The sequence below is a fragment of the Cheilinus undulatus genome, linkage group 18 (assembly GCF_018320785.1).
Source record: "Cheilinus undulatus linkage group 18, ASM1832078v1, whole genome shotgun sequence".
NCBI lineage: Eukaryota > Metazoa > Chordata > Actinopteri > Labriformes > Labridae > Cheilinus > Cheilinus undulatus.
The window spans coordinates 6058498-6076025 of record NC_054882.1 but is presented as its reverse complement, the minus strand read 5'-3'; the positions used below and the strand labels follow the sequence as shown (position 1 = coordinate 6076025).

The 17528-nt window shown below is 39.0% G+C and overlaps 1 protein-coding gene across 6 annotated transcripts in view; it reads right to left on the bottom strand.

Annotated features, from left to right (window-relative positions):
* Positions 1-149: 149 nt before the first annotated feature.
* LOC121526143 (dynactin subunit 1-like) overlaps positions 150-17528 on the bottom strand; it is a 63679-nt gene continuing 46300 nt past the window's right edge. For 5 of the 6 annotated variants that reach the window (XM_041812552.1, XM_041812548.1, XM_041812551.1 and 2 more), the window contains 22 exons: positions 16928-17132; positions 15175-15253; positions 14222-14381; positions 13998-14102; positions 11993-12184; positions 11607-11723; positions 11241-11393; positions 10982-11142; positions 10597-10765; positions 8890-8958; positions 8444-8656; positions 7911-8072; positions 7262-7393; positions 7020-7148; positions 6586-6728; positions 6332-6498; positions 6110-6121; positions 4571-4698; positions 4259-4442; positions 3988-4061; positions 3755-3844; positions 150-3491 (listed from right to left, as the gene is read on the bottom strand). In XM_041812552.1, coding sequence (XP_041668486.1) covers positions 3354-3491; positions 3755-3844; positions 3988-4061; positions 4259-4442; positions 4571-4698; positions 6110-6121; positions 6332-6498; positions 6586-6728; positions 7020-7148; positions 7262-7393; positions 7911-8072; positions 8444-8656; positions 8890-8958; positions 10597-10765; positions 10982-11142; positions 11241-11393; positions 11607-11723; positions 11993-12184; positions 13998-14102; positions 14222-14381; positions 15175-15253; positions 16928-17132 — 2982 coding nt within the window. In that variant the 3' untranslated portion in view covers positions 150-3353. The remainder of the gene's footprint in view (positions 3492-3754; positions 3845-3987; positions 4062-4258; positions 4443-4570; positions 4699-6109; positions 6122-6331; positions 6499-6585; positions 6729-7019; positions 7149-7261; positions 7394-7910; positions 8073-8443; positions 8657-8889; positions 8959-10596; positions 10766-10981; positions 11143-11240; positions 11394-11606; positions 11724-11992; positions 12185-13997; positions 14103-14221; positions 14382-15174; positions 15254-16927; positions 17133-17528) is intronic. The other variant, XM_041812549.1, reaches the window with a different exon arrangement.

The following is a 17528-nucleotide window of genomic DNA, read 5'->3' as shown; positions in this document are numbered from 1 at the left end:
TCATTTTTACTTTTTCTACTTACAGACCACTGGAATGTTTATCGGTTGAACATGGTTTTAATGCGAAAATAAATCAGAGTTCTGCAGGTTTTTCCAATATTTTCTGCTGTTTTTTTGTTTTTTAACACAGTGAAGGCAGACAGCAGACAAACTGGCTTAAATGTCTTTATTAATCAGTTATCGTTTGTGCAAGAGCAGGAAGCCACAGGAGGAAGAAGGTAAGACCAGTTAGACAAGCTGCAGAGTCAGTCCTTTAACACATAAATAACAGTGAATAAATAAGAAATGTGTGCGTTTTCCCATTTAAGCTACACTCATGTAGAAGCACTATGCCCATTAAATAAGTCATTAAATAAAACTTCAAGTTACAACAGAAGTGTGCAAACAAAAAGAATCTAATAAAAACAGTTAGCATGGGTTAGTAAACTAAACATGTTTAAAATGAGAGCATGGCAAATCTGGTGAAGAGAAACAAAGACTCTTTGGCAAAGATGTAGTTTTGCTTCCATGAGGTTTGGTCGAAATCAATCAAAATAAGGCAGGCGATCGCTCTTCACACCACGACTCTGCAGGTTTAAGGCTCGGACAATTCTGAAACAAAAACACGTCTCGGAGAACTAAACACGGCTGCTTCTGATTTCATTTTTTATACAAATACCACCAAAGTGTTGTTTATGCCAAGCATGAAAAAGGAAATGATTGCAACCGACAGGATCTACTCCAGAGTGATGATAAGTTAATGCTTTAAACCAATAAAATCCTTCAGATATTCTTTTTAAATAAACAGAATAATTTAATCCACAACTGACAGTAAATCCCTTGAGGTTTAGAAGTTTTTCTTTCTTGTTCGTTGTAGTTCATGAAGTTTGAATGAAACCACAGAGGAGAATAAGGAACCGTTAGTACTTTCTGTAGGTCAGTGTTCCACAAAGGGGGGCGGTGATGGTTTTTTAGTTTAAATTTAGAGGAAATCAATCTAGATAGTACAATATGTAGAAGTTTGGTACTGAAAAGTCCCAATTAATAAATTAAAAAAAAAGAATGTTATGTACTTCCCTTATCTCAGATATTTCCAGTTGTTTTCAAAGCCAGAGAAATCCGTAATTTATAGTCTTGCCTATCATGTTTATTGTCCTGTTTGAAACCCTGGATGTCACATCAAAGTCTGCTGCATAAAGATGCGGGGGCTGCTTCTGTAAGCTGCCATTTTGTTGCTGTAACTCATTCATATTTTGTGCCACTAACTTGTGATGAACCGTGATGATTCTCTGCCATCGGCTGCACTTCCAGTCACCCAGGCTTCCCTTGTTTGCCTCAACCATGCTAAATTTTGGAGTTTGTTTTCATCGGGTGTTGGGATTAGAGTGGCAGGAATCACAGCCATGATTCCCAGTATCACTGCTGTCTTCTTTTATTGTTTTGATTGGGAGCCCCCTTGTGGAAGAATGTAATAGTGCATTTGAAGAGTAACAGTAAGTTGGAAAGTTAAGTTTGCCTGTCTGCTATGTTTGAAAAATCTCTGATAATTTGGGCGATTACGTTGAGCATCTCTACTGCAGCTTCTTTAGTTTTTTGCATTAATTTCTAAAATGTCATACAATTGTTGGTTGAGTAATATAATTGCCTCTCACTGCTGTGAATGTGCAGAATATTATTCCCCTCTGTGGTTTCTCTCTTCATGTAAAATGTGCAAAAAGCCTCAGTAAATGCCCCCTACTCTAAATGGACAGATAAGTCTTCAATCCCACACTGGTATGCTCCTCTCCCTTTAGACGGTTAAGTTATAAAAACGGAGCACAAAACAGTGATTAAAATGTACAACACAGATGATCCTTTTTATCCTGCGTAGCATTAAAAGTTTAACACACAAAGCAACGATTAACACGTGGCTGAATATAAACCACGCTGTGACGGTTCCACACCAGGGCCAAACCCCAGCTTTATAACGATCGGTGCAGCATGCAGCAGTGAGGTTACAACAGAGGATAAATATCGCATCATCTGGACTATAAAATACATTTGTGTAGGTTTATTCAGGTAGCAGCAGTCTGATCCAGGTCACTCTGAATGTTTAAGATAAGTCCAAATTGATTCAAGAACACCGAGTGACATTTTTAGATTTACAGGAAAGGAAAAGCAGATTGTTTTATAGGAATACGTGACAGTACTCAGGTCAGGAGGTCAGGAGTTTTCTTCTATCATTTTCTGAAATAAAAAGCTCTAAGATGATTTTCTCTTCACAAATGTTTTTAGATGCTGGAGAGAGAAACTTATATTAAATTTACAAACGTCAGTCTTTTGGTTTTGTAAAACAAACTGCAAATACCAAAAATAAAAAATACTGGTTTGTTTAAGAAACAGAAAAATGCAATTTTTTCTCATGTAAGAGGCACCAATCAGTGAATTTTTGGCAAAAGGACCAACTCAGACTTCTTTCCATCATTGTTTTTGTGCATCAAGTGATCAATTAAGACCAGAAAAGGCAGCTTAAAATATTAAGAAATTAAGAACATTAAGTCATTTTTCCTTCATTAAACATTTAGCTCATAATTCACTAAGACTGATGTTTTATTTCACAGTTAAAAACCCAAAGATGTCCTTTTTCCTGCTGTGTATGATGCAGGAAACAGCAGATTTACCCATCTGTGAGGCAACTTTTGGTGATTTTTTGGTCTTTTTTGCTTAAATAATGACTAAATAAATCCTTGAAAATAGTTACCATTCAAGTTTTTTTCCCCATAGATTTAAGATTTAATAAGTTCAGGAGTCATTTGGCTTCTAAGTGTAATTCTCCTTGAAAATCCAAGGCAAGGCAGGAATTAAGATTCTGTACTTCTTCCACGCTAAAATGTTTTTGTTTTTTTTTTTTTATATAAATAATATTGAAAAATTCCAAATGTTAGGGCAATATCTCCAATTTAGACCAGAAATTAAAACTTGCCCATTTGGGACCAGAGTTGGGGAATATTGTTCAAATTTTTGCTTGCAGTTGGACTGGCGCCTCTGTGGATGAAATTATTGATTATGTAGTATCTGCCTGTAGGTCTCACTCTGAAACCAAAAAACACAACTGAGGGATTTTAATGAAGTCAGACTAGTTCACATATCTAACAGTCAGAGTGACCCTGAGATCAGACCGGCTCCTGACTGTCATAATAAAGAAGATTAAATAATAAATATATATTTACTGTATGTTATGGTTCTACGTCAGTGGTTTAGATACTTCCTGGTTTTCCTCATTCGGTCCTGGCGTGGAAACTAGACTGCTAAGCCGATGATGATGATGATGATGATGATGATGATGTTAGGTTATGGTTCCGGGGGTGGTTTTTGTTGTTTATTGTTGCTGTGCGTTAGGTTTTCAGCAGACTGTGAACTCGCTGCAGCTGATTCTGTGACAGGACGAGTCGGTGGACCTGCTCCTGACCGCGGGGACACGGCACCATGACTCGACCCACCAGGACCGTGTCGCCCTGCTTCTCCTCCTTTGCCTGGAGACAGAAGAGGTTTGATGTTAGGAGTGTTGGAGACAAATCAGTGGTGTGTGTTTGTGCTTTGCTTCGGCCTGCCATCTATCACTCCTCTGCATTTTTGTTACCCTTTATAAACATCCTCACATCTTGGATACAGTATGCTAGTGATGAAAAAAACCCTGACATACTGGAGTAACTCGCCATCTCACAAATACTAAAAGAGAAACTGTAAAATGAGGGATACATTTGGTCCATCCATGCTTCTACATGTGTGCTCTTACTTTTACAAACGTGGTTGAAGGAAACGTTGCAAAATCTGAGGGGACACGAGCTCCAGGCTGATGGTTGACGACGTGCTCTGCAACTTCATCCTGACAGAGAGAATTAGGGAGGAGACTGAGTTATCTGGAGTAGTCATGACAATTTTGAAGGCTATTTTTTAGTCTATGTCCTTTATGTCCCAAAGCTTTCATGCCTGCAGTCATAAAATGATGTAAGGTTTTTGTTTTTGTACCTTCAGCCTGCCCAGAGTGTCACTGAGTGACTGTAGTCTGGCCGTCTGTTCCAGGAGCTGAGCAGCAGGCGTCACTACACCACAAACAGAGAACAATTCACAGTTAAAGATAACTTCCAAATAAACTTCATCTATTGACGGTTTAAGGTAGCCTTAACCTAAAGACAGTTCAGAGGAAAACAGACACTAAAACCCTGTTCTTGTCTGTTTTTCTGAGTAAATGGAAATGAAAAATGTCAGCTAAAGAAGACTCTGCTGCCCTCTGACTCACCTGGAGATTTCCCGGTGATATCCACCACTTTAACGTTGGCACTCATCTGCAGCAGAGTCTCCAGCAGCTGGTCGGTTTTACGGTAGAGGGCGCTGGAGAGCACTTCAGGACGACCGTCTTTGGAGGGAAGTTTGGTCACGTGAAGAGGAGGCAGAGCGGCGAGCTGAGCTCGCATCTTCTCAGCCTGAGAGAGAAAAACATGGCACTGAACTGAAGACAGAGGTTTATGTTTTTGCTAAAGTTGTCAGAGTTTTTAACGATGTAAATGAAAGCATTTATGGCAGAATCTGAACGCTATATGTTGGTGTTTACCTTCAGTCTGTTGTTCTCATTCTTCAGGTGTTTGATGCAGAGTCTCTGAGCTTCAATCTGCTGAGTCAGCAGAGGAGAGTCGATTACCTGGACACCAGAGCCCGAACCAATCCCGGCAACCATGTTTGCTGTGGGAGAAACAGCAGGCACAAAATATATTAACAACTACCTGGACTCAAAACTGCATTCTTACATGCATACACACACCAGAGACACAGCTTTTTACTGCTGCATTCTTATATTCAAATAAAACAGTTCAACTTGTCACAACCAAAGAAACCATTTTCCCCCAATTTTTCCAGCAGAGATACTTTAGTGCAATGGAAGAGAAGAGATAAATATTGTAATCCTCTTAGAAATATTAATCCAGTGTGACGTCTTTAAGATTATTTGGGGCTTGTACTGTAAATAAAGTTCACATTCAAGAACAAGAAATGTAGGTTTTGGTGAGAAACCTAAGTTAACAGAGTTGTTTGGAGGTGAAATTTGTTTTCTAAGTTAAAAAAAAGTCATTGCATCAGTTGCTTGATGCAGCTGAATAAACATCCTGAGACTTACGGCCTCTTCTTTATCAGACTATTTTGACTGTTCAGCCCCTTGGTTCTCAGCTGTGGGTCCTGCCACTAGACCAGTTGAGAATCACTGGTTTCGCCAAGTGAATAAGGGTAATGATTATTATTTTGAATGATGACTTTATAAAGTATTCTGAATTTATTGATCAAGCTGCCCCGGTCTATGACAAGCATCCCCTGTGTAACTATATTAATTATCATGATTAAGCACCCATTGCAGCCAAACAGCACTGGATTGTTGCATGCAGTCTTGAAAAACAGAATGAGACTAAATACATGATAATATCATGCAAGGAGATATCACACAGGTCAGAAAGGATTTATGAGATGAATTAAACTTTACTGCAGGTAATCATGGTCTTGATGTTAAAGCTGCTATGTTTCTGCAGGAATTTCACTTTTGTGTGATTAGAAACAAGTAGGAAAAATTGGGCCATAAATTTATTTATTTATTACATTGTTCTATCAATACTTAATGGAAGTATAAAACAATTATTGCTGACTTGGTCAAGCCATAACTGCATCAGTTACCTGGATGAGTCAAGAAAAAAGTAGACAGCTCATGAACCATTAAATCTGACAATAAAAATGATCTTTGGTATTAAAGTGCACATTTTTTGTTTTTGTCCTTCCTGATTGAAGTAGAAAGCAGCAACTGCAGATGAAACTTTCAGTCGAATTACCTGAGTTTTTTAAGTGTGAAATAAGTCTCAAAGGCCAGCAAGCAGACATAAAAATAACTTTAAAGTTTAATGAGCATATTTAAATTTTATAAATTATCGCCTTCATGAGGTTTTTCAGAGAAGATGAATCTGTGCTTCATGAGGACTTAAATCAGCAGATATCCTGAATAAAGCATGCAATTAGTGACCAACTGTCATTACAGCATGCACTGATTAAACACTTTTTAGGGTAATCCGAAACCAAAAGTTAGCATGCAGGGTATTCGATTCAGGCAGGTAGATACCTTTTTGTTCCTCTGCAGAGGAGAGCGATTGAACAGAGAAATTAAACACAAGAGTAAAGACAGAGAAAGGGTCAGTGGGTGTAAGAGAGAGTAACAGAGGAATAAAGCAGCATGAAAGAGAGGCTCCTAAAGCATTAAAAGTACTTCCCATTGTTTGGTTTAATCTGGTTCAGTTAGATTATTTAGCTTCTTAAATGACAGATGTACTCAGAAGTCTCTCACCTCCTGAAATTCCCGTAACGATGGAGGCAATTCCTGACGGTCCGGTTCCCCTCAGCCCATCGATGGTCATCTTAGACGAGCTGTTGATCCTCTGCTTCAGCTCAGCCTTCTCCGACTCCAGCTGGTCGATGTCTGCCTGCAGCGCATCCATCGTCTCCTCAAACTCCCTGCAGAGAGGAGGACAGCATCACACAGCTGTTAGATATCTGCTACTACACATAATGACTGAATCTGCAGCCGGACATCGTTCTCACTTTTCTTTCTTCTTCAGCAGTGTCTGCGCCTCGTCCAGCCTGGTCTGAATCTTCTCCACACGCTCGTCTGCGTCTTTAGACGAGCTGTCGAGCTTCTTCTCCAGGAGGCTGAGACGGACGTTCGCCTCGCTCAGCTCTTCTCCCTGAGTTCACAAACACAGGAAACAATTAACCTGAACTCATTTTTTATTGGTTTATCTGCATATTTGGGGCCTAACTTTACAGATAAAATGTGAAGTGATTGGATGCTGCATGGAATCACAGACTGCTGGTTGTGTTTGCTGCAGTCTTCTGTATCACATTTTTATTCTTATCGCTAAACTGGAGCTAGAAGAGGCTAAAAGTCTATTTATAAAGAGATTTATAAACCCTGGCTTTGTTTTTAAGAGAAAAATGAAGAGACTTTTCTTCCTCAGGCTGGGTCGTTTCCTCACCTTGATCTTGAGCGACTTCTTCAGCTCTTTGATGACCGTCTCTCTGTCTTCCAGCTTCATACCCAGACCTTCTGCATCTGTGATCTCAGCACGCAGAGCTGCAGACCGCACGTCCACAGGAGGAGGATTCTGGACAGACGACATGGAAAGGTTATAAAAATCTAGCCCTGTTATCACGATTAAAACCTGCACAAACTGAAGAAAAATCCTGCCAAAGTGAGCACAGGTTGAGGCTGGCGTACCTTGTTTTGAGGCTTCTCAGAGTCATACTCTCCCTCCTGCATGGCGGTGGCCATCTTGTTCATGGTTGCTATGACGATGCCACAGGACTGACGCAGATACTCGTATGGGTTTGCTCCCTGGGATCCATAAATCTGAGAACGACAGTGAGATTGTGAATAACTAAAACAGAAAAATAAAGAATTTCTCTTGCTTTGTCACAGTACATCTGTTATTCCTAATGATCTAATCCATCATCTACAATGCTTCACTCCAATACATGTTGCAGGAGGGCTTTATCATAACCTCTATTGGAGTCAAGTATTGTTTGTGGCATCAAAACATTATTCTCTAACACCGTATTAAAATGTAAAAAAGTGATCTGTGTGCTCTGGCTTCTCAGCCCTTTAGCAAAAGTCTACTAAATCAACTTTATATAAAAACAGTAATTAAAGTGCATTTAACACACCAGTCGATAAAAGACTGAGCATAATACATTCATTGAAACTTTGCCAAAACAACAAAGCTAGTGGTGGCCTAAAGCTTTTTCACAGCACTGTACATTTTGTATTTCCATATATTTTTCACATGGTTTCTCTATCATTCTTGTCCTCATATCCAGTAAATCATGACAAATGAAAATTTAAGTATAGAAAGTGTTGTCGTATTTACCTGTTCTCCGGCCTTGAACGCCACATCCTCCAGTTTGACGGCTGCCAGCCCCTCCTGCTCACCCAGAGGAGACATCATCTGAGCTCCGGCTGCTGCAACTTCCTGCAGCACGGCCACCACCCAGGTCAGGTGTTTCCTACAGTCTGAGAGTGTGTCTGACACCTGCAGGTAAAAATACATCGGATTATTACTGAAAAACTCAAATCTTAGAAAGCATATTTGTCTCATTTCTCCTAAAATATCTCTCTGTATTTACTTTGTGCCACGTTCTCAATGTAAGCCCTAAAATCAAGGCCTGATGACTATTAATAAAACTAGAGCTATTTGAGGTTTCTTGAAATATCAGGAAACTTCAGCTGTAAAAATTTCAAAGCCAGATGCAGCAAAATATCCGATTTTTCGGTAATCTTATCTTGGTAATCTTCACCTCTGCAACAGTAAACATTACATAACTTAATTTTGCGGCAGCTTAGCTGTATTGAACCAGAAAGCAGATAATTCAGCATGCAGGGGCTTTTCATCGCCATGTTTACCTGCTGTCCAAAGTTCAGCGCTGCAGGGATCCCTGGTGCATCTGTTCCAGGCATCCTGCGTCTTATTTTCTTGCAGAACTGTCGGATGTCGCTGCAGGATGTCTCCAGGTCCTTCAGCAGCACGGCGATGTCGGTCTTCTCCTGACCGGCGTGCAGGAATGCCCTCAGACGACCAACCTCCACCGCCATGCAGTCCAAGGCGCTCTGGGTAAACTGCACATGGACACGAAGGGTGATATTCAACCAGTAAGACACTTTTAGTTTAAGTAGCAGATAAAAAACATTTGCTGTGCACTGATAACAGTCTAATTCCTCACAGGCTTAAATGAAATAAGAGGCAGAAATGCTCAATAATAAATCTGAAGTGGTCTAAGAGTGAAGATCTTTCTTTACAGTGTGACATTGTTCTGTGTCTAAACTCTGCACAGATTCATGTTGTTACTCACTCTGATGTGATCAGCCAGCTGCATGGTGCAGTCCTCAGTCTGCTCCACCAGGTGGATGCTGTACAGGTGCTGAGGGAAGAAATGACTTTGTATAAATAAATACATTCACAAATAGTGGCTCCATTTGTTGACCAAGAATGACCAACCATAACATCTTACTTAAAAAAAAAAACAACTTAAATTGTTCTCTTCAATTCTTAAAAAACCTTGTCTGCCTCTAGAGTGTTTTTTTTTTTGCATATGATATTTTTCTTCAGTGTTTTGAATCCAGCAATGCTGACTTTAAGACCTAAAAGTCTGTGACTCAGCATGTTTCATCAAAAATGTATAATATCACACTGATGGTTCAGAGGAAGATTGTAAAGTCATTGGCAGAGGGTTCATCTTCACATTAATGTGCATCCTTTTGTGAGAAGTAAACCAGTGTTAATTTCGTCAACTAAAACTATGACTAAAACTATTCTTCAACAGCCTTTTTTTCAATGACAAAAACTAGATTAAGACTAACAAAAATAGATCTGTGATGACTAAAACTGACTAAAAGTAAGTTTAGTTTTCATCAAGATGACTAAAACTAGACTAAAATGTAATGTAGTTTTCGTTGAACATTCAAAATCCGTGATATTTCTCCACTGTGGGTAAATCTGTCAAAAAACAATGCAGCTTTATCTATTCTGCCTCTCAGCTGTAGAAAGCAGGGACCCCAGGTTTGACAGAGTGCACAGATCACAACCATGATTGGTATCAGATTTAGGCAAGAAAATAAATGCTTGGACTAAAAGTAAAGACTAAAATGTGAGGACTTTTTATGGACTAAAACTAGACTAACATGTTTTAAGTTTTCGTTGACTAAAACTAGACTAAAACTAAAATGCATTTCATTTAAAGATTAAAACTAAGACTAAAATTAAAAATAGCTGCCAAAATTAACACTGAAGTAAACTTAATAGATGCAGAACTGTCATAGAAAAAATGCTAAAATTATAGACTGTATGGCTCGTTTTTACTGCCACTCTCTCCTGCAAAGTGTGCCAAATTTTTTAATTCCTATTCCTCCTCTTTCATTGAGGATAGGACCTACAAAGGATTTAGTTTATTTCTAACTTTGGAGGCAAAGATTCTCAATTAGAGATGACTCAAAGCCTTCATGAGCGGCTGTAGTTAGCCAGTTATGAAACCCATTTGCATCTCTTTACATACTGTAAATCTAACATTTAAATAAATGAAAGTAATGGCTAATTTCTACTCCAAATACATGTAAGATTCAAATATTGTTTATCAGTCTCTTTAACTACTAAAACCTGTACTGGCACAGAAATAGAGCAGTATCTGAGTCCAGGACACTTGAACTATTGGGTCGGTGATGCGGTCTTTAAGTATCCGTGGTGGTCACCATATTAAAAACATTGTCTCAAACTCACTTTGGATTAACTAAGGAAAACATATAGTGGTGGTGTTGAGGTGTGTATTAAGTATGTGTGTAGTTGTGAAATGCAGGCAGCTCCAAATGGAGGCTCACACTTTCAAATTGGCTCAGTAGCTCAAAATATGAAGCTCAAATTTGAAAAGAAGATTTTCTATAACAAAAATAAACTGAAATATAAAGTGGTCCTAAATGCCATTTACAAATATCCTTTTAAAGTAAAGCTAATACAGTATTTTATTTATTTATTTGTGCTCATAGATTTACTTTGCCTGTGTTTATACCTGATAATATTTGATGGCCTTGGTGAGCGGCTCCACGTTGACCGTCTCGTCCAGCTGATCTTTGTGCAGCAGGTCGATGAGGAAATCCAGAGATCGCTCATGAACGCTCATCTCTGGGTACAGAGAGCCGATCTTCTTATAGACTTCCACACTGCACTGAGACAGAGCCCTAATGCACACATCAGAAACAGTTATTAATGTCTGTTTACACGCTAAATTGAAATAAAAACTCATACAAATATGAATGCACTGGAAAAATCAGGGTAATATGGTGCAAAAAATACAATCTGACTGACTGGACATCCTAACCCCTAAACATGAATGTGCAAAATGTAGGCGATAAGGCTGTAATGGGGCAAGGGGTTGTATTGGGACTGAGTCTTACTGTTCGTATTTATGCAGCGTGGCCTGCAGCAGACTAAGCGAGTAAACCAGGCCACCTGCAAAGCTCAGCTGCTCCCCGACAGCCCCCTTCAGCCCGGCTCGCTCCACACAGTTCTCGTTCAGGTCAAACTTCTCCTGAGCCTGCTTACTGATCAGCTCCGCCTGCACACAGACAGGTAAATAAATAAGTTCTCTCTTTGTTTGTCTTTCCCATTACGCACTATTTCTAGGACTAAATATAATATAATAGAGGTTTTCACCTTGCAAATGAGTCTGGGGATGAGCAGCAGGACCAGGATGCAGTCGTGATCTCCACCATGACGGAGGAACGACTCGGGCATAAAGGAGGTCAGAAGAGAGACGTGTCTGTTGGCCTGACCGACCTCCATTTTCCTCAGCTCCATCTCAATGGCCTGGACGATAAAGAACAGACCACTCAAGTTATTCTGGTTAGATTAAGACAAAGACAGGATGCTGCTACAGACAAAATAAGTTTAACTTTAAAAGTTTATCTAAAATAGAGGTGAAAGAGGACATTTAAGCTGGTAGTGGATCTAATTAAACATTATCAAAATACCGAATAAAATCTCCTTATTGAGATTCAGAAAGCATTTCCAGTCTCTGACCTTGGCGTATGCCTTTGTCTCTGCAAACTTAATCTTGAAATCAAACATCTCTGCAGCAGGCTGCTGCTGCAGCTCGGCTGATGCTTCCTGCTGGCTGGTCAGTTCTCTGTTCACCTCCTGCAGCAAAAACAGACAATCAGAATCCGTTCTATTGGCTGAATGCATGGATGCATGTAAGGAATATGACAACTGTTATACTCAAGAAACAATTGGAAAATAAAATGGAGGCTAAATGGTACATTTGCTCATCAGTTTCAGTGTTCCAACGATAAAACAAGTAACAGCAGGACAAATTCACAGTTCAAGACACGTCCAGACAAAATGCCGTCATAACTACAGTTAGAATGTTAAAACGAACTGAATATGCTGATGATGTCTGTGTTTACCTGCAGGTGAGCCGTGAGCTCGCGGTACTTCTGGATGGTCTGCTGGTAATCAGCCACCGTCTCCTGAGCAGCTTCAACGCGTTTCTCAGACTCTCGGACTTTGGCGGCGCCCAGATCCAACATCTCCCTCAGCTCCAGCTCCGTCTCTCTGGCGTTTTCCTGCAGCTCATCGTTCATCTCGTTTATCGCTTCCTAACAGGGGCGGACAATGAACGCAACCAGGGTCAGAACTTTTCTAATGAAAATGAGCCAGAATAAAACTTTTTTTACATGGTGCTCATAGCAGATATTCAGGAGCTGGACCACAACTCAACCATTTCTCCTTTCATATTCTTCCGTTCCACATCCTTTACTTCCACTCCTTTTCCCCATTTCTCGCTGTCCTCCTCTCTGTATGGCCCTGAGGGGGTTTGACAAACTGAGCTTCATAGACTGATGTTAGCAGATGCTAAACATCCCAGACTGAAAGAATCAATCTAAAACCATTAATAAACAATGTCTAATAATATCCTCCTGACGGTGTGGTCCCTGCTAAAAAAAACACCTAGTAAGGGTTTCCTTGTATATTAAAATATTAATGCTGTATTTGATTTTCCTTTTTGTACAGATTTATTTTTCAGCTTTTTATGCCTTTATTGACAGAGGAGAACAGTGGACAGAATCAGAAGCAGGGATGAGAGAGCTGGGGAGAGACAAAAGGCCACAGGCCAGATTTGAACCATGGGACGCCATGTACCATCAGGCCTCCCGCGCCCCATTACAGTATTTTCTAGTTAAAATATCTAACTTTTCTGGCCAATAAAATTTCAGGAAATGGTAAAAAATGGTTTTCTAAGTGTCCTAAATACTTCTTTAATGTAAATTTTCTGTCATTTATCCCCACAGAAATGAGAAAATTTAAATATAACAAGCCAAGATCTGAAATGTGGATTTCTACAAACTGTCTTACCTAAACTAATGAATCAAAAATAAAAAGTTTGTTTTGGAAAGTTTGATTTTACAGATCAAAATAGTTTAGTTCAAATTTGAAATCTCATTAATGAGTAAATTATGTGAAATTGTTTGACTTACTCCTTTAAATTTACTTTGATTCTGAAGTCATATAGTAGCTTTCACACTCAAAAGATTTTCACATTTTTCTTAAAGCTTTCACAACAAAATTGGTTTATAATAAGCCATTGCTGCTATTTCGGCAGTAGTGGCTTATTATAAAAAAACTTTCTACGTTTACTAGACAATTTATCAGATGATAAATTTATTATAGGGAACTGGAGACCAGTCTGTCTTTTGTCTGTGGAGCAAAAATAAAAATCTCTTTCAATTAGGTGAAGACACCCCGTCACATAATTCTAAGAGGTCTCAATAAACTAAAAGAATACAAACAAATATAATACAAGTTTGTGAATATAATTTGTCAAAAGACATGAAAGCAACATCAAATGAATAAAATATTACATAGAGCAGCTACAGACAGATGTGTCAGCCATAAAGTCATTTTAAATCCCGTCTAAAGCTCTGAGTTCATTTTCAGGCCAAACGAACATTAACACATTTTCCCCTGCAGTGATTCTGGACACTAGAGGGCAGCACTGAGTTGAACATGACCTTGGCCTACATCTCTAATGAAATGAGTCAGCACACAGAGGTTCTTTAATTTCCTCTAAAACACACAGGAAGTTCACCAGTCTAATCTCAGGGTCCGCTTGAATTGTCCTTTTTGGTTGGGAAGGTTTCTAAGTGAGAGAAATGACCCATAAGTTTTTAAATGTCATCCATGAGAGCTGAATTCTCTGAAAGATAAGAGAGCAGCTTCACTGCTTCCTTTTATCTCCTTTAGCAGAGGACACACTGGACCCTCCTTTTCAACCGTAAATGCTGTGACATTTTTTGTCAAGGTCAAGAAAAGATTATAGAAAACAACTTTGGGAGTAATTATTTGGAAGCCACATATTCAGTGTTTGTTTCATCCTGATGATTTTAGAGTCTGAGGATCATTTTCACTCACCAGGTCAGTCACCGTCTCTCTTAACTCTCTCACTTTCTCCTCCAGATCGAGGTTCCTCTCTGTCAGCGTCTCCACCATCTCCTCCGCCCCTAAAGCTGCATCCACCTGAAAGATCATCACCACCATCATTCCCTCTCTTTAAGGTCAAAATAAAACTTTATCTCAGGGTAAAAAAAAAGCTTGATTAGTTCTCCTGCATCTCTAGACGAAGATGAATCTCTGACCTGCTCTTTCAGCTCGTCAATGGTCTTCTCCGCCACACTCATCTCCTCCTGTAGTTTTTCTTTCTGGCTCCTCAGAGCATCCAGCTCCACGTTCTTCTTCTCCATCTGCTTCTGTAACTTCACGTGTTCCTGCTTCTCTGAAGCCGACAGATCACGCATCCTGACACAAAATAAAATAGATCTGGATCAGGAGCTTTGTTAAACTTCTCTCCCTTTTCTTTTAACCTTTTTGAACTTCTGTGTAGAATATAGGTCATTTCAAATCTATGTGACACACACCACAGCTCCGACAGTGTTCTTAAAAGCTACTGAATATCAAAACAACCATAGGTACAGACACACTTTAAAGCTTTTTTCATTGCTCAAGTTTCATCTGATTATCTCAAAATGGAGTGAAAGTTAGAGCTCTGTGCCCCAGCCTCACAATGGAGCATTGTTTGCTCTCTTTATTCTAAAATTTCAGACTTTTCTGATGTGTTTATTTTGAGTTACTGAGCAGCCGTACTTATTGTGTATTTCCCTTTTTTGTCCTATACTTGTTGCCATCCAACCATGTTCAATGTTCATCAGTAAAAAGTAAACAACAGCAGTAAAGAGGCTGATTTGCAACACAGTTGAATAAATGATATAATAAATTTGAAGTATATTATAACATCTATGGTAACCTAGGATATTTAAATGTTGTTTTCAGTTAAAAAGAAACCAACAACTTTGGTTTATTCCCAATAACAGCTGGTGAATGAGACTCTGTGTTTTCTGTTGTTGTTGATCTTCTCTGTTTGTTTGTTGTGTCTCTGCTGAGTCCACGTGGGCTGAGGATGACACACTGAAAAACAAACCTCCTACTCCTGCTACTACAGTCTAATAAATTATGATTGTGTATTTTCACACCATATAAACACTTCTCTCAGAGCCAAATGACACCAAAGATTATTTCTTGCTTTCCTGCTTACCTGACCAGAGCTTCCTTCAGTCTGCCGTTCTGCTCCTCAAGCTGTTTCACGTGATAACTGGACGCAGCTCCGTCCGAACCTGTGAGAGAAAACACACAAAACTTCAGCTGAACAGAACCTTGTCCACTGATACATCCTTCTATTCCCTGCTGGAGCTAAATACATTTTTAATTTATTTCACCCTGCAGCAGAATTTATACCGCTGTATGAAGTTTCAATTAAACAAATGGCCACGCTCTTCCAGCTTTGATTAACAGACTGCATTTGGAAAAAGAAACCTAACAGGATGAAACCGTTTTTAACAATAAATCAGCCACCAGTCTGCACTCAGAGGTCACTGCCTGATTTCACTCCTGGCTGCTCGTCCATACATACTATTCTTTTCAGAGCCCATGAGGCTAAACTGAAGCTCAGCTACAGTTATAACTAGAAAAGCACTCGGAGAGCGCAGACCTCTGCCATTAGCCCTGTCTCCCAATAGTACAGAAACCTTCAAAAAAATTCCTGGATCTGGATCACTCCCAAAATCTAACCAGTTCTTCCCTATGCCATTTCTGACATTTCCTGAAAATTTCATCAAAATCCGTCCATAACTTTTTGAGTTATGTTGCAAACTAACTAACTAACAAACTCTGCCAATCACATAACCTCCTTGGTGGAGGTAATAATATTTTTTGAAATTATTATTAAAGGTACAATCTGTTAATTTTTTGCACTAAAAATGATACGTGTTGAAAAATAGTTATTCCTATGTTATATGTCTTTGGGTTGAGTAGCTTCGTCTTTGGTGTTTAACTGTTCAATGCAGAAAAAGACCATGAGTCGAAACCATAAAAAGAATTGTCACTGTCACTATGTGCAACTACTGAAGTGTGCAATAACGTGTAAATTATTTCTCTATGTGCAATAACCAATGCAAGAAATCCCAGGTACGATGGCAGATGTAGAAATCTTGAAAATTTTTACAGCCGTGTTATTTTTTCTATCTTACCTTTCTTTATTTTTATTTTATTTATGTACTCTTTTATTTTTATATTTATTGTATATTTTTGGTAATAAAACTTTATTTATATCACAAATCTTATTGTTTAAATTGCTATATTTATATACTTTTATGCTTTTTAGTCTTTTGTAGAGCTGACTCAAGAAGCAGCGCACAAAAATTCCAATGCACTGTCCCGTACCTGTGCAAATGGCAATTAACATCTATTCTATTCTATTCTATTCTATTCTATTCTATTCTATTCTATTCTATTCTAATCGGACAAAGCCTGTGCAACATCAGTCGTCTGCTTACAATAGTCAGACTCAAACAGCTTTTAAAGCCAATCCATGGCAGCCTCCATATTGAAATCGCTATCTCAACTGACCTTTGGATCAACCTAATGGCAGACAAGAGCCCGCCCACTGAGCTTGACTTCCTGACTTCTTGTCAGCTTAGCAAATTATCGGTCAGGTGGCGCAACTGCAAGAAATGAAGCCATATATGTAAATGACCCATATAAATTTAACGCACAGAAGTTTTCTCTACCTCTCCATTGCTATTTTAATTGATATTTTATGCACTCTAACTTTTTCACTGTTTCTATTTCCCTTATTTCATTCATAGGTCTTCATTTTCCATATCTCCTTTTAAATTGAGCCAACCTGAACAGTGTCTCACTATTTTGTGTTGATAATAATCAGACTGGTCGCTCGGCTCTGTTGTGAAAAAAAGAAACAGTTTTTTTAAAGTACAGCATTGTAACAGCACCTTTCTCCTCGATCTCGTGCTTCAGGATCTCCAGGTCCATGGTGAGCTCGTCCACTTTCTCCTTCAGTGAGTCGACCTCCAGCTGCAGAGACTCCGCCCTCTCCTCGGCCATCTCTTTATCCAGCGTGGCCATCTCGATCGCATCCGCTGTGTCCGACATCTCCTCCACGTAACGCTCCTTCGCCTCCAGAGCTTCTTTTGCCTCCTACACATCAGTAAACTAGAGTTCAGTTCATACATTTTTTATAAATCTACCTTCAAACCTTCTTTGTTTATATAATGTTTTTAGCTTCCTGCATACTTTTATTTCTTTAATTAACACTTTTTTCCTCCCTGCTGCTGTTTGATGAGTGTGGTTGTCCGTTCTGCTGAGATCTAATTCTCAATAATTCTATGTTAACACATGAGTTTGTCTCCAATTTGTAGAAAAACTGTCCAAACCCAGACTGGAGAATTAGTGTGAGAAGAGAGACATGATTACAAATAAGTCACCAGTTTATTCTTTTGTATCTTTGGTTTAGTCAATATTTGCTTGAGTAAAATTTACCAATTTAGATACAAAGAACAGCTGAAAACTGAAATAATTCTTAAAAACACATTA